This window comes from Anser cygnoides, chromosome 18 (assembly GCF_040182565.1).
Source record: "Anser cygnoides isolate HZ-2024a breed goose chromosome 18, Taihu_goose_T2T_genome, whole genome shotgun sequence".
NCBI classification, from domain to species: domain Eukaryota; kingdom Metazoa; phylum Chordata; class Aves; order Anseriformes; family Anatidae; genus Anser; species Anser cygnoides.
The window spans coordinates 3,471,402-3,499,233 of NC_089890.1; the positions used below are offsets into that span (position 1 = coordinate 3,471,402).

Sequence of the window (27,832 nt, forward strand, 5' to 3'; positions counted from 1 at the left end):
GCAGGGTCCCGTTGCGACACGGCCACTACTCACCACTGACCCTGTCCACAGCATTGACTGGTTTTCACTCATGAAACGACCGTACCTGAACTTGGGCCTCTAGAAGCACAAGTCTCTTACAGCTCTTAACCTATGAACAGGACCGTGCAAGGTTCACACAACCATTGTCCCCTGAAAGTAAAAGACAGGCTCCTGAAATGCTGACTTTGTTCAAGATTCATCTTTCAGCAGCCTCCTTCTCAGCTGTGCTCCTCCCAGTAGAAAAATCCCATCCCCACAAGCCCATCCTCCCGCTGTCTGATCCGCCCCATTCTTTTTCTTAGTAGACCTTAATGCTTCATGCAAATAGAAAAATGTTACAGGGCATAAAATAGATAAGAACTCTCCGGGCATATTTTATTACAGTGCTTTATCATTTAATGCACAATATAGGGATGTATTATGAAATACCACGCACCCCTGAAGGCACGATGTTCTATTTCGGTAGGATGCAACAGCTTCCCCAGGAGGACAGCTGATTCCAGTAATTTCCAAAAATACAAAAGTAAAAGCTAGTCCCCATTAAAAACGTGCTGCTGTGAGCAGAACGCCACTTTCAATAGTCGGTGAGAACACAGGGAACTAACACGAGCAATTCCTCACGTGGCTCAAGAACCTAAACTTGTTTCTCCAAACAAAAAGGCACGGGTTGGTAAACATGCGGCTGTTTCTGTTCCTCCCCTACACCCAGCCCAGTGGGATTCCCACGGCTCCAAGCTGAACGTTTTTAAACCAACTCTAAAGCCCAGGAGGAGGAGGCCTGGCTAACCAAGGCAAGGGACTGCCCCACCAGCACATGAAGACAAGCGCGTAGACTGCATCCATCGACAGACTGCATGCCCTTCCGCAGGCCGTCATCTCGGTGGCTGTGCACACACTGATTCGGGTGCAATTATAAATATACTTTAAAAATATTAAATAGCTAACAGACACTGTCAACAGAACAGGGACTTTCTGCTTTCTGATCTGCACAAGCATTTGCATTGGTCACATCTTGCATGTGTTAGGACAAGGTTACAGAGCTTCCAACGATCAGATCAACCACTCTGCGGAGGAAAAAAACTACTGGATGTGTCAGGAATGGCCTCATCCCACACCCATCTCCCAACACTTCTTGTTTCCTTTCTGCTCCTTCATAGCAAAATTCCAAGAATATTCATCTTTTGTGCCAGGAGAGGACAGATCAGGCCACCCATAGCAGGAGACAGCCTTCAGCCTCTGCCAAAGACAACCTTAAATTGTTCTGCTGTCTGAACAGGCCACTGCAATCAGGCTTGAACAAAGACATCTAAAAGAAATAACACCATGAATAAATAAAACAGCAAAAAACAAGGAGATGCTACCTGAGCTGGCTGCAAACAAGCTAGGCATGGATACACCTGATGTCCCACCGGCGTGGGTGGTGTTCTCACAATGTTGCTGCCCCTCCTTGCTGCGCAGCCCCACCACAGCCCCGGTCCCCCGGCAAAGACCTCCTCTGGCCACGGGCACAGCAGCTTCCTCCTGCGCTCCCTGGTCTGGGGGCTCTGTTCCAAGCCGGGGAATCCCTGCAAAATCTCAGCTAAGAGCCCGGACAGCAATGCATGTTTTTTTCTAGCACATATAAAAGCGATCTGTTTGTTATTCTTATTCCTTCAATCTCTTCAATTCTAAGCCTCCAGACAGCCTCCCCTCCCTGCTGCAGTCCTTTGCTGGGCAGTAAGCACGTACACAGGGCCACTCCTCACCCCACCGCCCTGGAGATGTCTCTGTGCTGAGGATCCACGCGTCCTCACGCCCAGGGAGACTCTGCTGGGGCAAAACCAGCAACTAAAGCAAACACAGGAAAGCCCAGGACTGAACGAGTCAGGAGGAAAGGCTCCAACACATCAGCTCTGATTGCGTCGCAAATAATTTCTTGATATACACTTGTAAATCTCACACGCTTCTAAGACATTACTTTGTGAAGAAGTGACTCCCCCAGGAAAGCAGGGTGAGGGAGAAGTGTGTCCCCAGCCAGGCGAGCATCCCACCCCATCAGCATGCCCCACAAGAGCAGGGCTGGCTGGACGGGGCAGCCGGCCTGTCCGACGGGCAGATATCTGCCTGGGCCGGTGCCATGGGAGAGCCTGCTTCACGGCAAAACAATTGCTCATAAAAATTCCATTTAAGTTGCTATAACTTAACATTGTCCAAATGAAAACCCAGGGGCTACGACTGAACCTCGGGTGACTCTATTGAGTTGAAGGGCATTTTATTTTGTCTTGCCTTTTTTTTTTTTTTTTTAAATATTCATTGATCTGAGCAAACATAATAATCACCATCTGTTGTGAACACAGATGGAATGGAAAAAAAAACAGGAGGGTCGCATGCCTGGCTGGTGTAAACCAGCGTAATTCCTCTGACCCCAGCACATCCACTAACAGTCAGGTAAAGCTTTTCATGCAATTTCTGTCTGAAATTTCTCACAGCATTAAAAATGCACCTTTAGCCAGAGGGGTTTGGGTTTGGTTTCTTTTCTGGTGCAGGGCTGCTTTTTGTTTCCTTTTGTTCTAATGCTCTTGTACACTAAGTGGAAAAGGATCTCAGATCTTGACATCCCACTTCACTAGAAAGATGTCACACGCAGCAACATCCGTGCCTCCGCCTGCCGAGTCAGGCAGTCAAGCACCTCCTCAGCCCCCTCCATTACCGGAATGAGACGCTGAATAAATTCCCTCAGCTCCTACAGAGGGTAAAACCAACAAAACACAGGCAGGAATGTTTAATGACTCAGTGCAACGGAAAATAAATGGCTTAAAAAACACAAGTGCTTTTCGGGAAAGCAAGCTCTCCCCCGGTGGAAAAGGAGCTGAGGCTGCCTGCATCTTTCACCGCTGCAGGTGCCATCACCACCAAGCGTGGGGCCAGCCCCACACCTCCACCACTGAGGCTGGGCAGGAGGCAATGCCCTAAGGCCTTGAGACACCCTCGGTTCCCAGGGACCTGCCTGAAGCCAGGGAATCACAAGGGACCCTGCCTGCTCTGGTTTATTTTTGCAAACGTACCAGGTGTGGGCAGCTGCAGACAAGGTTTACCCAAAACTGCAGACGTGTTTACCCAAAATCCCAACAACCCTGACCTGTAGGCACAGCCTTACTGGGGACATGGACCACCCCACCTCCGCACCTGTCAAGTGGGCACACGGGTTTTGAAGAAAGAAAAGTCTGCCCCCATGCATTCCTTTCTGCTCGGCATCTTACAGGATGCTTAGAAAACACAAGTCCCACACACCTCAGCAACAAGGCTGGCAGTGGAGCGCGACAGGAGAGGTTGGGTGCAGGCATCAGGATCGGCTCTGGCAGCCCTGAACACAACCTGAGCAAGCCACGAGCAGAAGCCGCAGCAGCTCCGTGCTGAGCTGTGTGCTGTGCTCCGATGGCTTGGGCGCACAGCTCAGAACACCCATCCCAACGCAAAACACCACAATACAGCTGAAAAACACAGGAAACAAGCAGCAGAATTACAGATGAGATTTTCCAGCATGGGCATTCAATAGCCACAGATTAGTGAGATCTGGATATTTACTTTAAAGGAAAAATATACATGCACACCACCACCCGTATCCTTCCAGTTGCTACCCTACTTTCCTTCCCATTCTGACCCAACTTCTGCAGCCAGAATGCTAACTGCACTGGAGAACAATACAGACCACCTGAAGTCTGGGATGAGACTCTTCAAATGGTAAGAGGAATTGATTTTGAGCAATAGAGGGATTTTCACTGGCTTTGGATGAATTTTTATGGGTTCTGGTGAAAGCTGCCACTGAAATGATGCTGGGCTTCAAGTGGAAGGGGCTGTCTGCTATCACTGGAGCAGGAAACAAACTGTAGGAAAGCTCAGATGTGATGTAGGATGAATAGCAATTGGTTTCTATCTCTGGTGATTTCTGAATGCATTACTGCACTCATTCTAAAGCATATCACACTGATCTCAAACCTTCACGTTGTCACGGGTTTCCTGGACAAGCAGGATTATTTTGGTATTAATCCTTTGCTAGATTTAGCAGTGCCTCAGATGCTGAAACTCTGCACAAAAGCCAATCTCACTGATTTCTCCACCTGACTTTCCTTGGCTCCATCTACAAGTACTGACAGGTATTTACTTATAAGACCCTGGCATCATTCAGCCCACGGCAATTGGCACTATTTTGCAAAGAAGTACTAAGTGCATGCAATTGTCCCATAACACTGTTCACATCGCACTTGTCAAGCTAAGAGAGGTTGCGTTATACACCTATTATATACATTTTTCGTGGATGACACTAAGCCTGAGTCTTTTGCAGTCCTCTGGGAGCCTTCTCACTGATGAGATGGATCTGGCTGTAAAAGGCAGAGTGACCTAAAATCTGAGGCTTAGAGTGTTGCATAACCTTTGAAATTAAAAATAATAATAATTACAAATTGAATTTCCAAATAAACCAAAACCTCAAGGGAAGAGTCTCGGTCCAGTATTTGGGAGCCTTTAGCCATGTTTCCTGCTAACATTTAAGGGAGCTGGAAGGCTAAATCCCAACTCTCAGACAAGAGCATGGCCTTTTGGTTTCCCATCCCTAAGGGATTAAGAATGGGGAAGTCGGTTATTTGCATTTACGCTGGAAAACTGTATTGCCAGTTAACGAAGGAAAAATTAAGTAAATACTAATGCCCTCAACCTTACCCTGCAAAATCAAGTGAGTGGACAAGCAAAGCAACCATCAAGACAAATGATTCAATATTTTCACTTGTCATACAGATTCTGTAACTTTACAATTCAAGACTCTGGGCATACTACTGTACCACAAGGGCCAGATTTTTATTTTTTCTTAAATCTAAGCTTGCCATCTTGATGTTTTCACATCGCATCAAGGATCTAGCAGCAGGTACAACATCAGCAACAGCCACCACTTGGGATATTGCCTGATTTTACACCTGGTAGGTCAGGTCATTGTATGGCATCCACAGTCAATACCACAGCAGGTGTTCCCCTACCCGTCTAAATAAAACAAAAGCCAAACTTCACATCTGCAGAGTATTGCAGCCTGGGGCTTTGAGTTGATTTTGGGTAAGGGAAGATTTTGCTTCTTTGCTCTCTGTCCAGCAGAGCAAGGCCAGAGGAACCAGCAGAGGTTTGCCTACTCTGTGCACCATAAAAATAAAAATCCCCAGTGGACTTGAAACACAGTCATGTTTATGTCTCTGTATAGCCCCAAAGCATTAACTTTATCCTGTGCAAAAGATGATCGCAAAGGCAAAATTCAGTTCAAGCTCTGTGCTTGACAGAGCACCAGGCATAAATAGAAGATGCAGACAAACCAGGGAGAAACGGAGCTGACCCATCCCTCGCTCTCTGCAAACCCCGACTCCATCTGTGGTTCTCCAGACAGCACGTTGCTTGCTTTATCAGCAGCAGCTCTACCTAACCCAGGGCACCACCTAGGTAATAGGTAATATGGCCTTATTTCAGAAGCTCTGGAAAACTTTGCTCCCCCTCCATATCCGTGGGCTCAGCCAGGCTTGGGGGAGCCACCGGACAGTTTGCATCAGTGGAAGGCACATGGTAGAACTGCACAAAAGTCGAAAATGAGACTATGTACACACACAGACACGCAGGGAAAATTGCTATCAATTATGCTAGTTAATTATACATTATAATAGAATTAGAGTAAACCCTCCTCATTATCTCCCGGTTCAGAACCTGCTCGCAGCAAGCTGACCACATGCTGCACTAATACCAGTAGCCCTCGCATTAACCTCTATCTTCGCCTCGCAGCTTCGCTGTTTGCTACGCTTATTGGGCTTGCTTTGACCTTGCTCCTAGCCGACCTTTCACTGAAATCCAGCATTTGCAGCAGTCCAGGGGACTGGCTCGTCTCCCACGCCTTGCTAACACACCGCACCTCTCGAGGAGGCGAGGCCCGGGATGCCATGCCTTGTCCTCTCCGCCCAGAGAGCCTGTGACATTACAGAGACAGCTTACAACTGCTGCTCTGTGTTCGGTTATTAAGAGGAAGTCCTGAGGGACATTTCATTATTATTATTATGACTATTTTACACAGAGGCTGTCAAACAGAGATAATTGCACACATGCCTGCAAGCAGCAGCACCAAAGGCCCTGCACCTCTCACTCGCAGGGCCGGAGCAGCTGGGACACCGAGCCGCACGAACCAGCCTGCATCCCCAGCACGGCATAAAGCAGAATAAAGGAGGTTTTTTATGGCTGCAATTCGCTGCTGTATCGCTGCTGGATATTCAGAGCGATAGTGTTTGGCCAGTGTGGGAACCCGAGCTGCCGCCAGTGACCCATCTTTAAGCATCTCTGACAGGCCCTGACTGCAGACGTGCGCTGCGGGGATGGAGCCATCTTCGTGCGCAGCAGGGAGCTGACCCGCATAACGTTTGCTTCACAAAGTAAACATGGTCTGTCTTCTTCTAAAAAAAATAAATGGAGAAAGAAAAATATAGAAAAGACTCCAGAATAAAGTTCTCCTTCAAAGGATTTAAGGGAAAAGCCCATCCATCAGCTGATGAGGAGTGAGTACCTCCAAAGAGGGCAAAGTCCCAAGCACCACACAACAGATTTGACAGAGCACTGCAGCGAAGACAGTGATTTGGATTCCCAGGAGCATGGTTCAATAGCATTTCCTCCTTTTCCACAGCAGTAGTAACGCAAAGCCACATGCAGCACCTTACTTTTCCTGCTGTGTGCTCCCAGCAAGTCCCCCATCTACTACTGTAGGCCTCAGAGGTGAGAACTGAAAACCACATTTGGGAGGGAAGGTCAAGAAGTACGTTTGGCTGGTTGGGTCATGTCAGGAAAAAAGTTCATAAGAGCATTGATCACACTAAATTCACAAATAAGGGCATGGAAATACCTGTTTCGTAAGAACTTCATCTTACGCACAGGCCCCTGGTATTCGAGAGCGCCCTGCCACAGTCACTGAGAGGTGGTGACGGCGTCAGCTGAGGCCAAGACACCCCGACCACCACAGAAATAGGTGACCTGGTGTAAATAACCAGGTCTCACAAGGGCCACGTGCTCTCTGCCCACAGCACAGGTATAAAATCCACTCACAGAGGCTTGTGGTCTGAGGACCAGGACTGAGTGCTGACCCTGGGGCCTCTCCACCAGCCCCCAAAGACACAGAGGCAAGGGGTAGAGGCAGCCCCAGTCCCATACACACACACAGCCTCAGGGAAACACTGCAATGCCAGGGAAAGAGCATTTTTACCCTGACCCTTCCTCCTCTGAGATACAAAGCTTAAACAACTCAACGTTTAAGGATCATCTATGAAAGTCACAAATAGCTATATTTTAAAAAATTGCTTTAACATTTTAAACCCTCAAATGCCATTCAAAGTAACTGCAGTCAGCCTGAAAAGATGCTATTTTGCAGTTTGCAGATGTCCAATGGAAGACCTGGGCATGGTTTACATCTCTCTTCCACACAGCTGTCCTTTGCCCCTGGAATGGAAACTCCTTCCTCAGGGAATGGAGAGGGAAGGGATGCTACAAGCCCAAACAAAACGAAGACTTGTCACTTCAGCTTCAAGGAACAGAGGGCCCTAAGAAGACCATAGGTCCTAGGAAGAGCTGCCGGGAGATGGGCAAACAAGCCACATCCACCTTGTATTGGAGCACAAGGCACAAACCGAGCTCCATCACTGCCTGAAGATCAGAGGACCTGCTGCTATGTCCCACAGAGACGCTCTCCTGTTGCTCCGATCGCTAACTCCTTCCTAGAAATGAGATCATCTGGCTTTTAAAGAGGGTTCACAGCACTTCACCCCAAATATGCAGAGCAAGGGAAAGCGGCGCGAGCAGGCCAGCCTGTCAGGTGCTAGGATGAGATGCTCTTTTCATACCTTCCAGGCTTTGAAAAGGCTTTTTATGCATTAGACCCACCCCTTTTTTAATACTGTGAGGACAAAACTGCACTTATGGGGGAAAGAAGCATAAAAAAAGGTAATAAACATTTAATGATTCAATAATTGGTTATATCAGAGTAATCACTGTTCAGTAATTAACTCCCATTCCTGCTTGCTCATTTCATATTTTCCGTACCCTTTGATAGGTTCTTGTGACTATCAGCATTCCTTAGAAACCCTTACACTGAGGCCTTTTGATGAAGCTAAAAAGCAACGATACCATTAATCACTCCACACGTCCCAGTGGCTTTCAGGCTCAGACCGGGCCCTTCCTCTTTGCACATCACTTCACATTCCTCCTCAGCTGTCTTTAGCACAGTCCCTTGGCCATCGGACTTGAGGTTTTCTCATGTTACGGGGAAAAAAATGAATTTGTTCTAAGCACTCAATGCCAAAGGGTTAGTGGGAAAATACACCAACATAAAATCACATCTTGAAAGATAAAAAAAATAATTGCATTGCATTATCATGGAAGAATACAGCGAACAGCTGGCTTGTTGGTGGTATGTAAAATTAGAATTAAACTCGGGTTTGTGTCGCTTCCAACTAATTGCCCACAGTAATCAATACAAAATAAAAACTTTGGGCTGCTGCTTCAGCCTTGTAGATCCAGTCCTCTCTAACCCTCAGCAACACAGAGCAGCGGGAGAGTGGAGCACGCTCACATGGCTTTATTTCAACCACGGCAATCATATCACTGCTTAGGAAAGAGGACGAGGTATCTCCTCACGAGAGTGCCCAGAAGACCAGTCCTACCCAGGGGGCACCTCCACAACCCCGCTCCCAAATCTAGCCAACATTGGCAAGAATTTTAGAGCATACTCATAACAGAAGGTGGATTCGTTTGTGGTCTTTAAAGATGAAAAAAAACACACGATGTAATTTACATCTCTAGAATAACAGCTCTAAATTTTTCCAAGAAAAACAACGACGACTTCTGTTTTGTCCAAAGCAGAAAGATTATTGCTTGAAAAACAAAAAGCTAAATTCAAGTTACTTTCTTTGGAGTGGATTTTGATGTCGGTCACATCTGCATAGAGCCAAAGTAATGCCACAGCATTTCCTCATACTTTTATTGTAGCCAGACATTTGTTCAACCAAAATTTCTTTCTTGAGACAAATATTTGCTGAACTTAAAAACTAAAGCTACTTTTCCCCCTCAAGTATTTTTTTTTCACCCTACATTTATTCCCAGTTGCCACCATTTCATACTGAATTCGACCTGCTGCTTGCAGCAGAGCTGTCTTTGGCCGCCAGGGTGTCTGAACCAGAGGTTCTTTCCCCAAAAACATGCACTCACCTCCCTTGCTCACAGCACAGATCACAGAGCAGCAACTTTTGCCTCAAAGGTTTGAAAAGATCAGGGGTCACAGAAACACCAGAAAAGAGACACTCTTCAGACATCAAATATTCTGCCCCAATTGTCAACGTTATGCAAGATGCCGGCATTGCAACATTGTATTTTTGACTACCGCTATATAAATTAATGAAATGACTGTCAGTTAGCACAAGGAATCCTGATATTGAACATGAAATACCAAGTTAATCAGAACCACTCGCACCCAGCAGTCAATTATGCCCTGCACTGGCCAGCAGGATCTGCTAGCGCACGTTGAGCTGGAGCAAACGTGCCAGCAGATCTGCACGGGTGGGAACCTCGGCTGCTTGTAGGTTACTCAGGCACTTGAAGGCGTTCGTGGTGATGGGAAGGGAGGAAGACAGGCAAGCAGATTGAAAGGGGCAGGAAAATTAGAGAGAGCTCCTCACCATTGATGGAAAAATAACTGCAGAGCGCTCTAACAGATTTCTCCTCTTTTGTATGCATAGGAATATTTATTTAATCAATGTTCTGTAACAAAACAGGCCTCTGGTGAGCTATTGTGCAGAGCGAATTCCTTCCGAGCATGGCGCTTCCCATCCTGCCACCTGTTTAGCTGGTGCTGGAGACAGCAGCACACAGCAGGACGGGAGGCGCCCGCATGGCACAAGGCGGTGGCACCCCTGTCCCCAAGCAAAGCCACACGCCAAAAACCCTAAGCCATTCCCCCAGGCTGACCCTCAAAACGTGTTCATTTTCTAAAAAGGCACTGTTGGGAGGCCTTGCATTAAGAGCGTGTTTTTGGATATAGCTAATAGGTGCAGTCAGGAGCAGGATGCTAAGTTCTAAGTCCAGTGTGCTATGATTTTCAACCACATCTTCAAGTACTGTCTTAAGGAGGAATTGATTTAAGCATCTGCACACATATACTGTCCTTAACTAAAGCCCTGACTGCACCAGCTGCAGCTCCTGGGGAGCCTCTCCCCACACTAACTTTCTCCTCAGTTCATTTCTGCGCCCTTCGCTGCGAAAACACGCCACATGCAACGCACAGACCTCAGCATCAGCTTACACAAACCTTATCACAAAGCAGCTTTGCTCTTAAATTTGTTATGCAAGGACTAAAAAACCATGCATTTATATTTTTATAGGCCAGTTAGTAATAGAGATATCCCGGTTTCATGACATACTACACCAGCAGACCCTGGCATTAATGACAGGCCTAATTTGTTTATCACCGTCACAGCTGCCAGAGTTAGTAATACATCCTTTAACATTTCTCATAGCTAGAACAAGAGTTTCTTCCCTGTTCTGCAATGGATTTAAGAAAATATATTACCATAAGCTAGCCTTGACATACACTGCAGCTGGGACAGATAGCATTAGAAGTGATTTAAATCTGAAACAAGCCATAACCAAGCAACACTAACTTTTACATCATTAATAATCATAACAGTATAAAGAAAAATTAAGCAATCATCGGAATTTCACTGGGTTACCCTTCGCATCGGATTTGCTTAATGAAATGATTGTAATCGACAATTTTAAGGCAGAATTACATTTAGTTTAAAAGGTGGCTGATGATTACACAGGTACCCTCAGTTACTTATATATTCATTGTAGCCAGACCACTGCTACGTATATATAAGCACTGGCATTTCAAGACCTTACAGTTAAATTACGCAGATATTTTATGTTCCTCACTTACTACTTGAGCAACCTGCAATTGCTAATTAAGTAGCAGAGAAATCTCCAAAGAGAGAGAGCATTATTAAACCCATTTTGCAGACAGAAAAACTCAGCTGCAGCAAAATTAACACTCCAGCCCAAAGCAACACTTAAGCGCGCGTCTGACTTCACACTAAATAGCAGCTCACACACCAGCACTGTCCCCATAGACCTGCTGTGTTCTGTCAAGACACCCAAATGAAATCAAGACACCAGACACGGCGCCTCCCCACGAGCATACACAGGGCTCCAAGCAAGGTCACGGAAGTGGGCTGTGGTTACCCGGGGACAAGCCTGTACCTCCTAGGGAACAGCACTCTCAAAGAGCACTCTTGATTAAAGACAGTGTTTGAAGGACAAGAGGAGTTGGAAGCATAGTTTGGGAGGGACCTGCACGAGCCAAACTCCATGGGGCAGCAGCCGGTGACAGCAGGCAGCACAAGTGCAGCTCCCATGTTCCAGCTGGGCAGAGCACAAACCTGAGCAGGCAGCAAGTTTTAGAGAGAAGAGACAAAACTGAAACAGAAGGGTCTTCACTGCCTATTACCACTTCCACTCTCCAGCTTTCCCCTTTCGAGGGTGTAAAGGAGGAGCAGGAACACGTCTCCAGGCCGGAAAAGGGCACTGCGGAGCTCAAACCTGCACTGGCAAATCCACCCTTGGGACTGTGCGGGTAGAGGTGCAGTAAAAGCTGAAGGTTTGCCCTGCACTCTGAAAAGTGGGGAGCTGTACAGCTTAAATGCGTCCTTTGTACGTGAACATAATACAAACAAATGCTCAAAACATGCTGAGTAGCAGCCCAGCACAGAGGACTGAAAAACCCCTAAGGTTTCGAAGCCAACACTGCGGTCCTTCTATTCTGTGTGTTTTTCCACATTGCAGTTGGCATTGCCCTCCCTCCGAGACGTCTTCCAAGGCCGGCCAGCCCAGACCGAGCCCAGCCATCCACGTGGGACAGACGGACGGACAGCATGCAGCAGCACAAGAGATGCCTCCTTCCCCCCGCGCTCAGGGGGACATCGTGCCAGGTATTTCCAACAAACAAACAAACCCTTCCCTAACCTACAGCACACCCCGACAGAGCCGAGTGCAGCCTATCCGCATGAAAACGTGGTGACCCATACTCTAACGCTGTAATCTAATCCTTGAACTAAAGACAGTTTAATGCCTTTACAAATCCATATGTTTTCTAATACCACCATTGCTGTCAGCAGACTACAGGAGAGCCTCTTTGAAGATGGAAGTGAAATGACAAAGCACATCATTGTGAAGGCAATTATATGCTGCAGTAACCATTTTACAATAGCCCATATGGGCTGTATTTCAACAATGCAATTTTCAAATCTGCCTTAGCAAACATATATCTCTGTCCCAAACCCAGGTAGATTTTGCAAAACAAAATAAGACCGCAGCCAGAACAAATCCAAAATATGGATAACAGATGTAAAAATATGCCAACAAGGATACCAGAGCAATTTTTGTCAGAGTACCGAACAAAGAGAGCAGCCACAGCAGACCTCATGAGGCTATTCACAGAAAAGCTACCCATTCAAGAGACCTTGAGACCTGGTTTTATCAGAAATCTGATTATACACTTGCATGCTTTCCTATGCAGCTGCCCAATTCATCGTCCCATCCACCTCCCCAGAGACTGCAGAGCAGGGTAACTCGAATCTCAGTTTAGAAGCTAAACTCAGATGTGAACCGAGGCTGTGCAGGCTCACTCCGAGTCACCTCTGACACCCCAGACTAGGGCCTATCTGAAGGGGGGGATAAATCAAAAACTAAAAAATCAGGTCATTACACTTCCTATAGCAGCAGCTCCAAGTGCCCGCTCCATCCGCTGAGCAAGCACCAGCCCCTGTGCGGTACCCAGAGCCCAGCATCACTCCAAGCAGCCCCGGGGCCAAGTCCTTCAGAGGCACAGAGCCGCCAACAGCCCACTCCAGCCACACAGTTCCCTCCTCTGCATGCAGGAGCTGGAGGCGGGTTGACGAGCACCCTTCATGGGGCACAGTTACACTAAAGCAGCAGCTTAGTGGAAAAAGTTTTTAACTGATTGAAGCCCTGGATACCTCTGTGCCAGCAGCACTGTTTTTTAGGGGCACCAGTGTAAACCACATGCAGGACCAACAGCCAGGAGGTGGTCCCGCATCCCACGGAGCCCTGCAGGCAGGACACTGTCCTACACAGCCACCAGCAATAAAGAAAGGCACAGGCATGAACATCTTTCTCGCAGAAGTGAAATAGTAATAAAAAACGCCTTAAGCTGCCTATAACAGACAGAAATTGTAAAGGTGAAAATTTACAAGTTCATTGCCAACTCATTAGCAACAAACCACCCGCATCGTATTTCTTACGTTTCAATGCCAAGAGCGGCAGGCAGAGGATGTCCCACCGGTCACGCGTGCACAGCACAGTGCAAAGAGGTACCGCGACACAGGGAATGCGTGGCTGGGCAGCCAGGTCCAGCAAGAGCCTGATCCAGTTCCTATTATTGTCAGCTCCTCGAAACGATCCAGGGAAGCTGGGCAAGAGCATTTCAAAGACTTTAATCCATGTGAAATATTACTTCCTGGAACCGGAAATTCAATCCCTAGCAATGAAAACAAAAAGCACACTCATAAATGTACCTTTCAACCCAGCCAATACAGTCCTATTTAGGCTCTCTCTTTCAAAATAAAGAATTTAAAAAAATCCTTTACTCATTAATATAGAGGAAACTTGAAATGATTGCTGTAATTGCAGTTAAAAAATTAATCATGTTTAGAGATAAATGCAGATAAAAGCATGTTTTACTAATTATCTTTTGAAGCTTCTGCTCATGAAAGATTAAAGGTGGAAGAAAAGTTGTTGAAGCATTGAAGACAAAAATCCTACCATTTCAAACCACTTTGAAGCCTCGTACCTAGCACGATTGATCTTTAGTGTCCAGATGTATTAAAAAAGAAGTCTTTATAATTCAGAAGAAGTGTAACAGAACACTGGAGCTTTTATGCAGGCAGCTCCCTGAGAATGCCCACATCATGCAGTCACCTCTGCAGCAGCACAGATCCCAGCCCTGGCAGGGCAGCAGCCCACCGGGACCGCAATGCCTCGCAAAGCCCATGGCCACATCTCCACTTCAGCACCAATGGGGCAAAGAGCTTCAAGCCCCATTTCAAAGCCCAGCTGAATTCTGGGCATCACTAAGCTCTCAAGAATTGGTCATATCCATCTACTAACAAAGCTGTTTGATTTATGTTTGCAGCCCAAGGGTCTGCAAGCTTCAGAGGAGGTCGCTGGAAGCAGCAGAGGGAAGCGGGGCCCTGGGACAGCCGCTCACGGAGGAGATGCCAGCAAACCCACAAAAGGTGAGGCCTTTCAAACACCCATCTCGGGTACTGGCATCATCTGTTTTACAGAAAACCCAGTTTGGCAGCCACATGGGTTACACACAAGACGTGTGAGGACCCATTTCCATCCCTGGGGCTTTTCAAGGAATGTGGGTTATCTGGATGCAAGATACTCGGAGGAAAACACGGTACTTCCCTTCACCTGCCTGCAACCAACAAGGCAGGTCATTCCCTTCCTGCTCCATACCAACACACTATTTCATATCAGTATTTTGCAAACTAACTTTAAGAACTCCAAGAAAGCTGATTCAGAGAGTAAACGTGTCAACTGCTGGCTGAAATTCAGCACACAGGTGTCCACAGCTCCACTGGCAAATACTAGGTTTCTGCAAATTGAAACAAGTTGAAAAAATACTATTATATCAAATTGCTAAGATACTTTACAGCCATTTCATAGACTCACTTATGATTTACATCAGATTTGAATTGTTCCAATATATCTGAAATATATACATTTTAGAGGCATTTCTTACTGGCAACTTCAATCACCTGCAGTACAAGGACCAACATCTGTTGCTACAGCGCAATTTTCAAAAGCATTTACCTGAGCTCAAACACTAAGTCAACATGAAGGACTCTTTACTCCTCTCAAGTTGAGAGAGAGTTAGGACAGATCTGAAACAGCCCAGCTGACACCTCTTTTCTCAGGCAAGGTTCCCATTTAAAGAACACTTCTCCATGTCCATCACCCACGCTGTGTATCTTGCTCCTTTCCCCACCTCTCCAAATCTTTTCGCCCCCTCCAATCACAAAGCATCAGTGACACCAAACTAAGGACTTCTGCTGTTGCTACAAACCTGAATGGGGCTAGGTAACAGATTAAATAGTTGGGTTTTTTCATAACCACACATCCAAGGAAATGTGCCAATGTCTTTTTATTTGCATATCTGGCAGACTGCCCCAGACAACTAATACATAAGTGACAGCGTACAGGTGTATTAGTTTAGAGTTTGCCTTTAATCTAGAGGTGTCAATTTGCTTCTGTTTTAATTACATCCATCTTGATATGTTATTACAACCTCATGAAACTTCTTCATTATGTGAATGGCTATAAATACATACACATGACAAACAGTTGTTATAAATTTTCTGGTTCAGCAGCGGAGGCACAATATCGTAGCCCACACATCACGTACATTTAAAGTTTCGGTGCTTCCTTGCCTCCTGCCTTCTCCCCTCCCCTTTCCCTTCCTTCTATTTTCTTTCATCCAAGACCAAGATTTAATTTTTATTTATTTCTTTATTTAATGGATGCACTAAAATTCCCTTGCTGGTCGCCGCATTCTGATACAAACGCTATCAGCTTACAGAGCCCTTTCAGCATATGTGTGTCCTTCTGGGCTGCCTCTCTGCGAGAATGTCTGTTTGTCATTAGGCAAATATAAGGAGATTGCACTGAGGTCTTATAAACATGCAAAGATCCACTTTTGTAGTTACATAATTCACTGAGTTTTTCAACACACATTCTGAGGTTGAAAACTTGGCAAATCCATCCACCAGATGTATCTTTCTGATCCCAGAACTCATTAAAATTTACTTTTTTTTTTTTTTGAAAGTCCAGCCAACTCAGCTGTTGAGCCACATTAATTGCATTTTTATTATTTTTTTCCATAGTTAAAGTGACTAATGCTGGAAGAGTCACTGCCTATAAGCACAATAGCCAGCCAGTAAAAATTACTAGGACTTTTAATCGTTCAGTAATATCCAAATCACATAAAATAAAGAGAGGCAATTTGGTCCCCTCAAAACAGACGGTTTTGATTTTCAGTATTTATTTTGAATTTTTTTTTTTTTAAGGGAAGAAAAGAAAGGAAAAAAAGACAATTTCACACCAAAAGATTCCATTCAAAGGTCAAAGTGCCCTTGATGTGCATTAAAACCCACAACGCTAACAGAGTTGCAACATAAATTGTCCCCACCAGCAGCACTTCTTCCTCTGCCTTCTTACCACAGGGCCTCCTCTGAGGTCAAAGCTACTTTCTCTCTGCCCCAGCCCCTCTCCGACGGGTTCTGTGCTGTGCCTGGCCATTCAGCACATCTGGCCAGCTCTGGAGCAAGCTGGAGAGAGCATGTTATCCAGCTCCTGCTACAGCAGCACCTCCCAGCTCCTGCCCATGTCCTGGGGAAGCTGGGGACCAGATGCCAGCGTCTAGAGGACCCTGGAAGGATGCTCCCAACACCCTCCAGAGAGACACCGTGCCAAGCACCGGGACACACAGGACCCCCATTTTATATCGAAGAGCTGGTTTATCTTGCTGCCTCTCCCCCACTCCCACCGTACCTGTGAGAAGAGGTATCACCAAAGCCGATCCTCACATTGAAAGGTCTGCCCATGCCAAGAACAACCTGTGTGTGGTCCAGGAAAGGTTGGCACTAACCACTTCTGTCTCCTCAGTTCCGTTTCATGGGCAAAGAACTGAAAAATGTCTTTTGTGTGCTGGGAGGGCGAGTTAACAGCAGCAGTAGGGCACTTCAGAGCAATCTGCAAACTGGGTTACCTGTTACCAGCCATCCTCTTAGAAAATCGTCCCTCTCATAGCTCGTTATGGAGCAAGGCTTCTCACAGACCTTCATGAATTTGGTTCTTGGTCTGACCACCGTACGACTGCATGGGAGTTCAAAACACGTCTGAAAGAGATACACCTTCTCTACACCTACTGTGCCACACAAGGAAAACCCCTCCAGAACTTCAGCCACCTTACAGCTAATTTAATCCCAAACCTCCCAGTGCCTACCTCTATTTCCCTCTCCGACCGCAGCGTGCACTGTCCTCTTGCAGCACCCCCACACCCGCCCCAGATGGCTCCGTTCAGAGGATGCCCAGCACAGCATACACCTCGAAGGCTGAAGGAGTCTGCTCGTCGTCATGAGCTCATCCAGCAAAGGGCAAGCCTGGGCTTGTGGATGCAGAAGACAGAATGGTGGTGTTTTTATTTCCAAACCTATAATTCCCCCTTTGCTACTGAACAAAAGCACAAAAAGATGCAATTTATAGAAGCACTGGTTTTAGAGGAGAAGCAACTTCCACTCCGGGAAGCTGGCAAACATGTGCACAACAGATTAATGGGCGATCATTTCTGCAGAGAACACCAAGCTGATCTCCTGCATAGCGGTGGAGTAACTATTCCCACTTGGACTTGGGATATCAATCACGTCAGTGCACCAAGCAGCATTACAGAGCCTGAAGTTCAGACAGCCGGGCACTTGGACACAGCAGATATTAACACACCTCTGCACACCTACCACATCTTCATCTCGGGAGATTTTAAAACCACGAGGACCAAGCGGCACACCGAACAAAACCCAAGTAAATCCACACGGAGCGAATGTCAAGCAACGTGATCAAATTAGACCTGACAGGCAAAAAGTCACAAAGGGAAAAATACGTGCGGTGCCGGGGAATAACCCGCTTCTTCTGCAGACTTTCACACCGCCACTCCTGCAGACAGAAAGGCAGGACCAAAACTCCTCCTTACAACGTTTACCAGACTAAAGATTTACCCTTTTGGTTAAAGCCTTCCCTCTCCAGCACACAAGTGTGTGAACTTCAGCAGCAGTGTTGCCAAGATACAAGGAGAAAAATCTCAAGATATTAAGGTAACACACTATTTAAAGGCAAACGGTACAGCAGAGCTGAGCTAGGGATCTGACAAATTGCCACTGCACGTTCTGCTGTTACAGCAAAACAAATCCCTACCTGCATTAGCCATTTCTCATTACTTACAAAGTAGATTTTCATAATATCCATTTTACAACAAAGGAATTTAGAGGACTGTGATGTTCTGAAGTGGTCTTCACCATGGCTTGGCACCACGTCAAAGCGACAACAAACCAACTACACAAGAAATGCATGCAGCTGGTAATTTGTGGCACACACCAAGCCAAACCCCAATGAGAATACAGATACTGAACTGATAAATCGTACGGATGATACACACAAACACAGAGAAACAGTGCAAGCAGTTTCCCTCGCAGAAGGCAGCTCGAAGACAGTTCCCTCGCAGTTCGAGTAAAGGAAAACTCAGAGTTAAACATCGCCACGTTTCAGCCCACAACCTCCTAACTCCATTACCCTTTTATTAATTGCATTTGAGACTTCACTAAACTTGAGCTTGGACTATTTTTAAAACCTATCTGACTCAACTTATTGTTGCTCAGAACAAAGATTAAACTTCTAATTTAGCTGCAGATAATTACAAGGCTGCAGGTCAGACCCCCGGTGTAATACGGAAGGGTCTTCCACTCAAACTGCCAAAAACATTTTTTAAAAAAAAAAAACAACAGAAAAACTAACAGATGGGGAGAAAGGGGGGCATTTCATCGAGCGAGGAATCCTGCCTCTCTCTCAGCTGAAAAGTCACCAGGTTTAACAACTTTTAGACAGGGGCTGAGCGCTCCCCAGCAGTGCAGGCAGGGCTCCCACCAAGGCGCAGAACAGACCCCACCTGCAGCTCCCAGGAACATCGCCCTCCAGTTCTGTGTTCCCATCCAGTCCCTGATATTTCTCTATTGATCTCAGTGTTGTAACTCAATCTTTCAATTACTCAGCCCCTTGATGTCTTTCTGCTGATTTTTTGGCCTTTCCCTAGTGATCATTTTCCTTCCAAGTTCCTGATCCTTTACCCTTATTTTATAAATCTATTTCTTTACACTCCCTCATCCCAGCAGAGGCCCCAGATATTTAATGAGAAAGGGCTTACTTTCTCACCCAAATAGCAGAGGAAAAAAAAAAAAAAAAAGATGCCAAGATAAAAAAGGATAAGGGTGTCTTTTGTCCTATTGATATGTGGTATAATTCCCATTAATGTTGAGCTTAAAGAGCGGGGCCAGTGGAGACTACTTGAATCACATCTATCTAAAGAACTTGTCCTTATAGTTTAAACTCTTCCTTCTTTAACTCAAGGCCATTGTGCCTCCTACTACCACCCATGGGAAAGGCAAAAATCCCAACCTTCATTACATTGTTACCTTCAGGAGTTTAAAAGAGTATTTATGCAAGGATCACAATCCTCGGTCATTATGTGCGGGAAGAGATGATAACAGCTCTTCAACAGCTACATGAATCGGGGGGAGCTGGGGGTGCCCAGCCTCACAAAAAAGTAACAGGCTTTTATTCACACGTCCAAATTATAGTAACATAGGTTTCAAAAATTACCCGAGAGGTTCCTTTTGTGGAACACGCATCCTGCTGCTCGCAGTCCCGGTTTCAGTTTTGGTTGCTGTTTTTTCATCTCTGGTTGCAGAGGGTTTTCATCAAGAGATTCAGTTGCTCTGTCAAGGTTATCTCAAAATTTGATCTCAGGTCAATTTACTGTTTCCTCTAAACACATAATGAAAATAATAAGCACATCGCTTCATACGATATCCCAGCGTCACACAAAACCTAATGCCACTTGTCATCCGCAGATACCTTCATTTAGTTACTACCTTCTTTTCTCTGCTGGTCTAAATCTGAAGACATGCGTGTGCAAACAGAGACTAGGACAAACACCGAAGAACCTAAGCAGTCAATAAATACAAGAAGGACTACCAAGATTTGCTGACAGCACTGAACAAACACCGGATGTTATGATGCTGCTGCAGTAAGGCACGAAGATCAAATTCCTTTTGAAATATGAAAGGATAGAGACAAGACAGAACAAACTGTTGGAATCTCAGAGAATTTAAGTAAAGGCTAATCAAGCCACCTAAAAGGCTGGTGTGAAGAGAGCGATTTGGGGAGAAACCCCACTGCCAGCCAGTCGTTCTGGTGTCCGAGCCCAAGCTTCTGCTGTCACACAACCCATCTACTGATGAGTGTTTTCGGTGGGCCATGCATAGCAATGGGCATCACAGGATGGTCATTAAAGCAAATTCCTGCCTTCAGATGCACACACAGGGTTACACCGTCTGTGTACACAGCACACAGACACACTGTTTAGACCACAGCATCTTCAAAACCTCCTATTATTTCCACATTTTGTTTGTGTAACGGCACTGTTTCTATTTAAAAGCCGCTATCAGCTGTTAAGTTTTACTCCATTTAGTCTTGCATTATTGTGTGTCCTCAATAGGTAGAACTGCCATAGCTAACATCTGCCTAAAATCACACAAACTCAGTGGAACAATTGCTTAAAAATTATTTACACTAGGTGGATGGAATCATCTGACACAGAATTTGAAACTCATTAAGCAGCTCCTTGACAAATATTTGTCAGCATTTCTCATTTGTAATTAATTACATTGGGCTTTACCTGACGATAATTTAGCATGGTCTCAAAACAGACTGATGTCTGCATGCAGAACAGAAATTAGTTCAAACGTGCGGTGAGGAACTGTGCTGGTTTTATGGAACAAGAATCACCATTTAAATGCAAGCTCACCCCTCTCCATGCCATTTCTATCTGTGCTTTATAAATAAATATCTCTGTCCCATTTCAAGCTTGTCAGATGAACTGCCTGAGCTGAAGCTAAACAAACATCCACAGAAAAAACTCATTACCTTACCCAGGGTTCAGAAAACCCGAAACCAACTGCTTGCTCCATAGGGATGGTCGGAGCTGACTCAGGAAACACAGAGTACTTCCAAGGCTTTAAGCTATCTTAACATTCAGGTCAGATTTCATTTCTCATCACGGCAAATCACCTTCCCCACCGCACGCCAACAGCCCTGCCACATCGCCCTCCTGCCCGACGTGCTGGGGGGAGGAAGGAGACATCTGTGAAATCCCACCTGCCTGAGAGCTCCACGGAAACCTCCCCAGCACATCACACAGAAAGTCACCCCAACGGACCCATTCGTCACCTCCTGAAAAAAAACGCCCTTTCCCTGTCAAACCGGCATCGACAATGCCCACCTGGATTTGGAGAACCTCATGCAGTTATTGTTGGAAACAAACGTGCCAGAGGTGCAGGCTACAGCAAGAGGTCAGCTTGACCAGATGCCGAGCACAGACGCTGGATGTCTGCACCCGTCTCCCCTTCCATGCCGAAAGATTTTGGGAGGCCAGAGAGCTGAGGGGTAAGTGCTGTGGAGCAATGCTCAGAGCCTGCTGCACATAGTCCCAGCAAGGCCACCCGCGGTAGGACGCGGTGCTGAGATCAAGCTGCAGGACTACAGCGCCGTGCTTAACCAGAGGCACCTGGGGGCTGCTGAAGGTCAGAGCTCCCTGTGGGGCACGGGCCTTCAGAGCACCTCATTACGGCAGAGCCTCATCAGACCGGGCAAGGAGCAGTCTGGCCACATTTGCAGCAACACCAGATTTGCTCAACTGTTGCTCCAAGACAACAACAACCAAAAAAAAAAAAAAAGTCAATGAAAACCTGCTGTCTGCCCACTTCCCTCTTCCCCTGCTATTCTCCATGCAAACATAAAGAAGATCAAGGTACAGGCTGTCATAAACCCTGCAACAGATAACTAGAAGCAGACGGCCTCTCTTTCTACACCAAACAATTTACACTGCAGAAGCAGAGGAGGCTACTGATACCTGGACAGAAAAGCAGCTCTGAGAGTGGGAGCTGGTTAGAGAGATAATTGTGCTTCAAGGGATGGGAACTTTTATCAACATGCCCGTAATTGGTGTTAACAGACACAGAGGACTCCTGTTGGAATTACAGCAGCCTTCAGGTGTATCTTCTCGTGCATCACCTGTGTCCCCTTACGATCCACAAGCCTCACACAACCTGGCATTTTGCACAATTTGGGCTTTTCAGTCACCCCAACACAAGGCATTTAGAAAAGGTCAAGCAAAATAAAGCTATGTGGAAATCCTTGCTCTTGTTCACAGCTTTATTCACAGCACCCACAAAAAGATCCTGGGGCAACAGGCAGCTCCCACCCAACTCACACACCTACTGCCACAAAGGTGGGCTCACGAGCGGAGAGCTCAGCCTCGTCCCTCCACATCCCTCCAGTGGCAGCCAACCCATCCACTGCCTGTCCCGGAGCGCGGGTTCAGATCTCCCCGTGGTGTGAAGTTCTACACATTGGTCCTCACTGTTTTTACCAACAAGCAGACAAAACACACCCTCTGTCTCACACTCTTGGCTGCGCTAAGCCTGAGAACAGGCTGAAGTTCAAGCACAAAGCCCGCTAGGGCAATCTTGTCATGCTGGGCACAGAAACCTTCTGGAACCTGGGGAGAAACCTCCATGGCTGCAGTGAGCCCGAGGCAGATCCAAAACACGAGGTGTGTAAACACCAGGGCACCTCTCCACGGCACCCAGGGCTTCTCAGCTCCGGTATGAGTTGAGACAAGAACCTGAACATCTCCCCTGGGCTGAGACATCTCACGACCTCCTTGGCAGCGCTCAAATCACAATGAAAACTTGAGGCTGCTACGAGCAACACACACGGTAATTCCTGCTACGTTGGGCTTGTGCCTGAGACACCTTCATCTCCCTCTGATCCTCAGAAACAACTTTCTCAACATACACACCGAGCTGCAGGGAAAAGCACCTAACAATGATTTTGTGACATTATTTCTCAACGCAGCATGAAATCGTTAGGTCAAAATGTGCCACCTATCACATGAACATTAAAAGTATGTCAAGTCTCAGTGTGCGAGCTATTGTTTTATCTGAATGTGATATTAGCTGGCAGAACTGGGTAACGTTTCCGCGCTCCTTTTTAGCGATACAGGATTACGACAGGATGCAAGTAGTAGCCATTCTTGGCTTTGCAACAAGGAAAAAAAGCACAGCAATTTTCATTTCAAGTGGAAAATAAATTAAAAAAAAATGAGGAGTGAAACACAATAAAGAGATGTTTTCCAAAACACCCTACAAGTTCTGAACATAAAACTTGCTCCTCAATTCCCCTCCAGGAAGGGCTACGGCCAAATTCTCGAGTCCATATTCCCACAAAACCCCTAACGACATGAACTGGGGCTTTGTTTGAGGAAGAAGAGAATTTTGTCCAAAACCTCAGCCTGCGAATCCCACTCTTGCCGACAAAGACACGTCCACGCTCCTCTCCTCGGCTCACGGAGGACACTCCTGGACGGGCTCACCAGGTGAGAGGGGTGGCAGAGGGGCACCTGGCCATCCCCAGCACCGGTTCACCGCCGCCCACACGAGCCTCTCGCCAGCCACGCGGAGGCTCTCGGGGGGGAGCAGATCCTCCCTTGGCTTACACCGGGAGGAGATCTCTCTCAGACACGAGTCTGGGCTGGTGCAGGTGTAACCAAGGACAAAATTCAGCTCCAAAGGGTGGAAAAAAGAAATCAAAAAACAACAAAGAAAAAAAACCACAGCACCAGAAAACGCCACTAAGTATTCCTGGCTAAATATTTAAACAGCTTAAGAGCTACACAGATTTTTTTGTTAAACAATCAGCTTCATCTTCGCATTTATTTTGACAGTTCATAATTGTTACAGTTGTGATTCCAGTGCATGTAAACCCAAATAAATCTGCCTTTCACCACGCAAACTTCTCCCGAGCAGAAGTTAGGAACAACAAAGCCCTCCAGAGGAGCGGGGCCGGGGCTCCCCCGGCATCATCCCCCCCCCCCCCCCCCCAGCCCCTCGGGGGTGACAGCGGCCGGGGGGGGGGGGGGGGGCCGGGCCCGGGGCTCCCCCTCGGGAGAGGAGGCGCCGCCCCCCTTTATTTTGGGGACAGGCAGACACAGACAGACAGACACGCCGCTCCCCCCCGGGGGAGGCCGCGCCGCCCACCCGTGACGGGGGGGGGGGGGGATGGAAGAAAAACCGGGGGGGGGGGCTCGGCCCCGGGACACCGGGCGAGAAAAGTTTGCTCCGGGGGAGGGCAGCGGCTGGGGGGGGGACATAAAGAGACGGGGGGGGGGGGGACACAACGGGGTGTGGGGGACACAACCGGCCGGGGGGGGACACAGCGGGCCGGGGGGGTCCCGCTGCCGGCCCCGGTCCCCGCGGAGCCCCCCCCCGGCGCCGCGCTGCAGGTGTCCCCGGGCCGGGGCCGGGGCCGGTCCGAAGGGGCGGCGGGGCGCCCCCGGCCCCAAAGGGGGGGCGCAGGGGCCGGGGGCGGCCGGCAGCGGGCGGGGGCCCCCCCGCGGCCGCCCCCGCACACAATGAGGCGCACACAAAGCGCCGCCGCTCCTACCTCCAGCGCCTCCAAAGTGACGAAGCTGGCCATCGCGAAGCCGTCGATAATGTCCTCTTCGGCCGAGGAGGACTCCCGCCGCTTCCTGCGGGGGGGCCGCGGCCGGGACGGCGCCGGGGGCCCATTGTCTTCCTTCTCGGAGCCCGAGGACGAGAGCGCCGCGGCGGCCCCGGAGCCGGCGGCCCCGCCGGAGGCAGCGCCCCGCCGGCCGCCCTTGGCTCGCCGCTCCCGGTCGCGCTGGGAGCGCGATCGCCGCTTCTTCCGCAGCCCGTTGCATCGCGCCGGGCCGTCCATGGCTCTGGCCGGCTCTCCCGCTGGCTCTCGGCCCCCCCCGCCCCACCGCCGCCGCGGATCCGGCTCCCCCGGCGGAATAACGGGGGAGGGAGGGAGGGAGAGAGGGAAGGAGAAAGGGAGGGAGGGGAGGACGGGCAGGGGGTGGGGGGGGGGATGAAAGAATCCGAGCGCGGTTCCACCGCCACCAGCAGCGAGCACCAAATGTAAGAGATTCCTATAAGCGAGCCAAGGAAAGTAATGGCTGATCTCAGGTCGCCTTTGTAAAAAAAAAAAAAAAAAAAAAAAAAAGCGAGAGAAAGGAGAAAAAAAAAAAGCCTCTCCAAGCGGGCAATAAATCAGAATAGCGGAATGCTTTGATCAAGGGGCTGGGAGGGCGAGGATCTCCGAAAGAGAGGAGGAGAAAAAAAAAAAAAAAAAAGCAGAAAAGAAGGGGGGGAATAAAGAAAGAAGGAGAGAGACCCGCTGGAAGGAGGGAGCTGAGAGTATTTCCTTGCACAAAATTTATTTTCTTTCTTCCTTTCCTCCCCAACTAGAAGTTCCGAGGGGGGTGGGTGGAAAAAAAAAAATATATCTGGATGTCTGGAGCTCCCTTTCTGTCTGCGTGTGTGTGTGTGCGGGGAAGGGTGCAGCCTTCCCCTCCCCGCCGCCACGCACTGCTCTCCCCTCCGCCTTTATCTGCGCGGATCAAACCCAACAATAATGATAACGAGGCGTCCAGATGCGATTTTCTCAGGTACCGACCAGGGCTGGACTCCGGAGCGGAGATCGGATCCCAGCCCGGCCCCTCCAAAAAAAAAAAAAAAAAACAGAACCAAACAATAAAAGAAAAAAAAAAAGGCAAAAAGAAAAAAAACCCCACTCCAAAACACGCCCACCCACCCCGGCTATTAATACGGATCAATCACGGCAAATTCATCGGATTAATTGTGGCGAGGAGTGGGCGGGGGGGGGGTGCTGGTGACAATAAATCCGAGCGGAGAGGAGGCTGCCCCCTCCCCAAAAGCAACCAGACGCGAGGAAGAATAAATAATAGAGGGGGAAAAAAAAAAAGGAGAATTAAAAAAAAGGTGCTGATGAGGCTCGAATACGCTCCAGCGGGGCCGGCGGCACCGGTGCGCGCTTTCTGCTGCCTCGCCCCGACCGAGGGGGGGTGCAGCGGGGGCCGGGTCCCCCCGGGCTGGTTGGCGGACAAGGGGGGGGGAGGGGGCGGCGGAGGGAGCCCCGGCCCCGGAGCGCTGCGGGGCGGTCACCGGGGCGATGCGGGGCGGCCCCGGCGCTGCCGGCCCCCGGCGGTCCCGGCCCGGCCCCGCTCCGCTCCGCGCCGGTCACGTGGAGCCGGAGCCGCCGCCGCCCGCTCCCCGCCGCGCGAAATGCGGCGCCCCGGCCGCGCGAAATAAGTCGCGGGCATGCGCGCAGGGCCTGCGCACTGCGCGGGTGGGGGGAGGCGGGAGGCGGGGGGAGGCCCGCCCGCACCCCCCCGCCCGGCGGCGGCGCGTTTCCCGCCCTGCTGCCCCCCCCTCCCGTCAAGTTTCTCCTCAGTTCTCGCCGTCCCGCGTCCTCGCTCCCTGTCTGCCTCCCCCCTGCAGGCTCGCAGCCCCCTCAGGTGCCCTCCCGCACCGCCCCCGGGGACACAACGTGGCTGCCGCCCCTCGAGGGGAGCCCCTCGCCCATGGTGGCAGCGCCCCAACATGGCCGCCCCTCTGTCATGGTGCCCTGCCCGTGTGGAGCGAGCCGACATCCTCCCCTTTAGACGGCTTCTCTGTGCCTCGTCTTCATTTCCAACCGCTGTTGGGTGGAGGGGACGTGTTACACACATTGCCTGCCTCACCTCATGGCCAGAGCCTTGCCAAGCGTCAACTGAGCTCCAAGTGTCCGATAACTGAGCTCGTGGTCACCCTTCTCACCTCGTCTTCCTCTGTCTCCTCTGTGGGGGAATGGGTTGAGGGAAGAGGCATGGAAGGCGAGGGTGTGTGAAGCCGTTGGGTCTGCCTCAACAGGGACCTGGGAGGACGAGGAGATTTGCTGGGAAGGAAGATGGAGGAACAAAGCACAGCAAGAACAAGGTGAGGAGGAGAACCCAACTGGTGTGCTCAGGACGGAGAAGAGGGGCTCTGGAAGCACACCTTTGGTTTTCCTCCATCCACCTGATGAGCAGTCTATTGCAGAGTTTGAAATGTATTGTGGGGATAGGGGAAAAAAAGAGAACTGGAAATCGTTCAAACAGTATCTCTAGAAGAAGCTTGTCATGGGCTCCTCAGTCTGCCTCTTGCTGCCTGCTGTAGCTGCTAATCGTTGCTCCGCTGAGACACCAAGGAGGGCCACAACAAGCGGCACATGGGCTGAGAGCTTCAGTGTGTGTTTTTCCAGCAGTCTCCCTCCGGGCTGCTCTGACTCTCAAGGGATGATGCTCTGCTTGATTGTATAACGTGTTGTTTACTTCGTACCCTAACACTTAGGCCACTCTGATCAAGCAATATTCTTAATATATTTTAATAAGAATATTAACCGCTCACATGAAATAGTGGGAATTGGATATACTTTTTTTTTTTTTTTCCAGAAGGCAAATGACATTTTGCCACCTCTCTCCACACAACATCTCCCGTGTGGTATGCAGTGACTTTTGAGCCGCTACGTATGGGTGTGAACCAAAAGAAAAGGAAGTACAAAGCCGTCGGTAACCTGATAGTGTAAGAGTGCGTACCTTGCAGAAGGCCACGCTGCTCCTTGCAGAGGCACATGGCTAGTTTTTAAACATTCTCAAATATCAAGCTGGAGAACATCACCTCCTAGATCTGACCCTAGATCTCCCTGTTCAGATTTCTTTCTGTTCAACGCTACGTTTTGCTACCTTGCTTCAGTTTCTTCTGTCTCACTTATAGCTGCCTGCCAGGTCTATATAATCTGACTATACGGAAGAGGTTGTACAGGTATTGTTAAAGTGATGCAATTTGTGTGTACAGGCAAGCTCAAATATTACAAAGTCTCTGTCTTCTGAGAAATATTAAGCTCTACTGTATCAAACAACTGTTACCTGTTGGGTTTTTTGGAAAATAACTATGTAATTTCCAGGGCA

General features: G+C 48.5%; 1 protein-coding gene and 1 long non-coding RNA gene across 7 annotated transcripts in view; one reads left to right on the plus strand and one right to left on the minus strand.

The window, feature by feature from the left end:
- Positions 1-24,837, minus strand: part of AUTS2 (activator of transcription and developmental regulator AUTS2) — a 761,169-nt gene extending 736,332 nt beyond the window's left edge. For 4 of the 6 annotated variants that reach the window (XM_066979656.1, XM_066979658.1, XM_066979657.1 and 1 more), the window contains exon 1: positions 24,466-24,836. In XM_066979656.1, coding sequence (XP_066835757.1) covers positions 24,466-24,759 — 294 coding nt within the window. In that variant the 5' untranslated portion in view covers positions 24,760-24,836. Of the gene's footprint in view, positions 1-24,465 lie in introns of all 6 variants that reach the window. The other 2 variants (XM_066979654.1, XM_066979655.1) reach the window with 2 other exon arrangements.
- Positions 24,838-24,868: 31 nt separating this feature from the next.
- LOC125183260 (uncharacterized) lies at positions 24,869-27,542 on the plus strand. Its single transcript, XR_007164993.2, has 2 exons — positions 24,869-26,822; positions 27,317-27,542. It is a non-coding gene; the product is annotated as an uncharacterized lncRNA (long non-coding RNA).
- Positions 27,543-27,832: the final 290 nt, after the last annotated feature.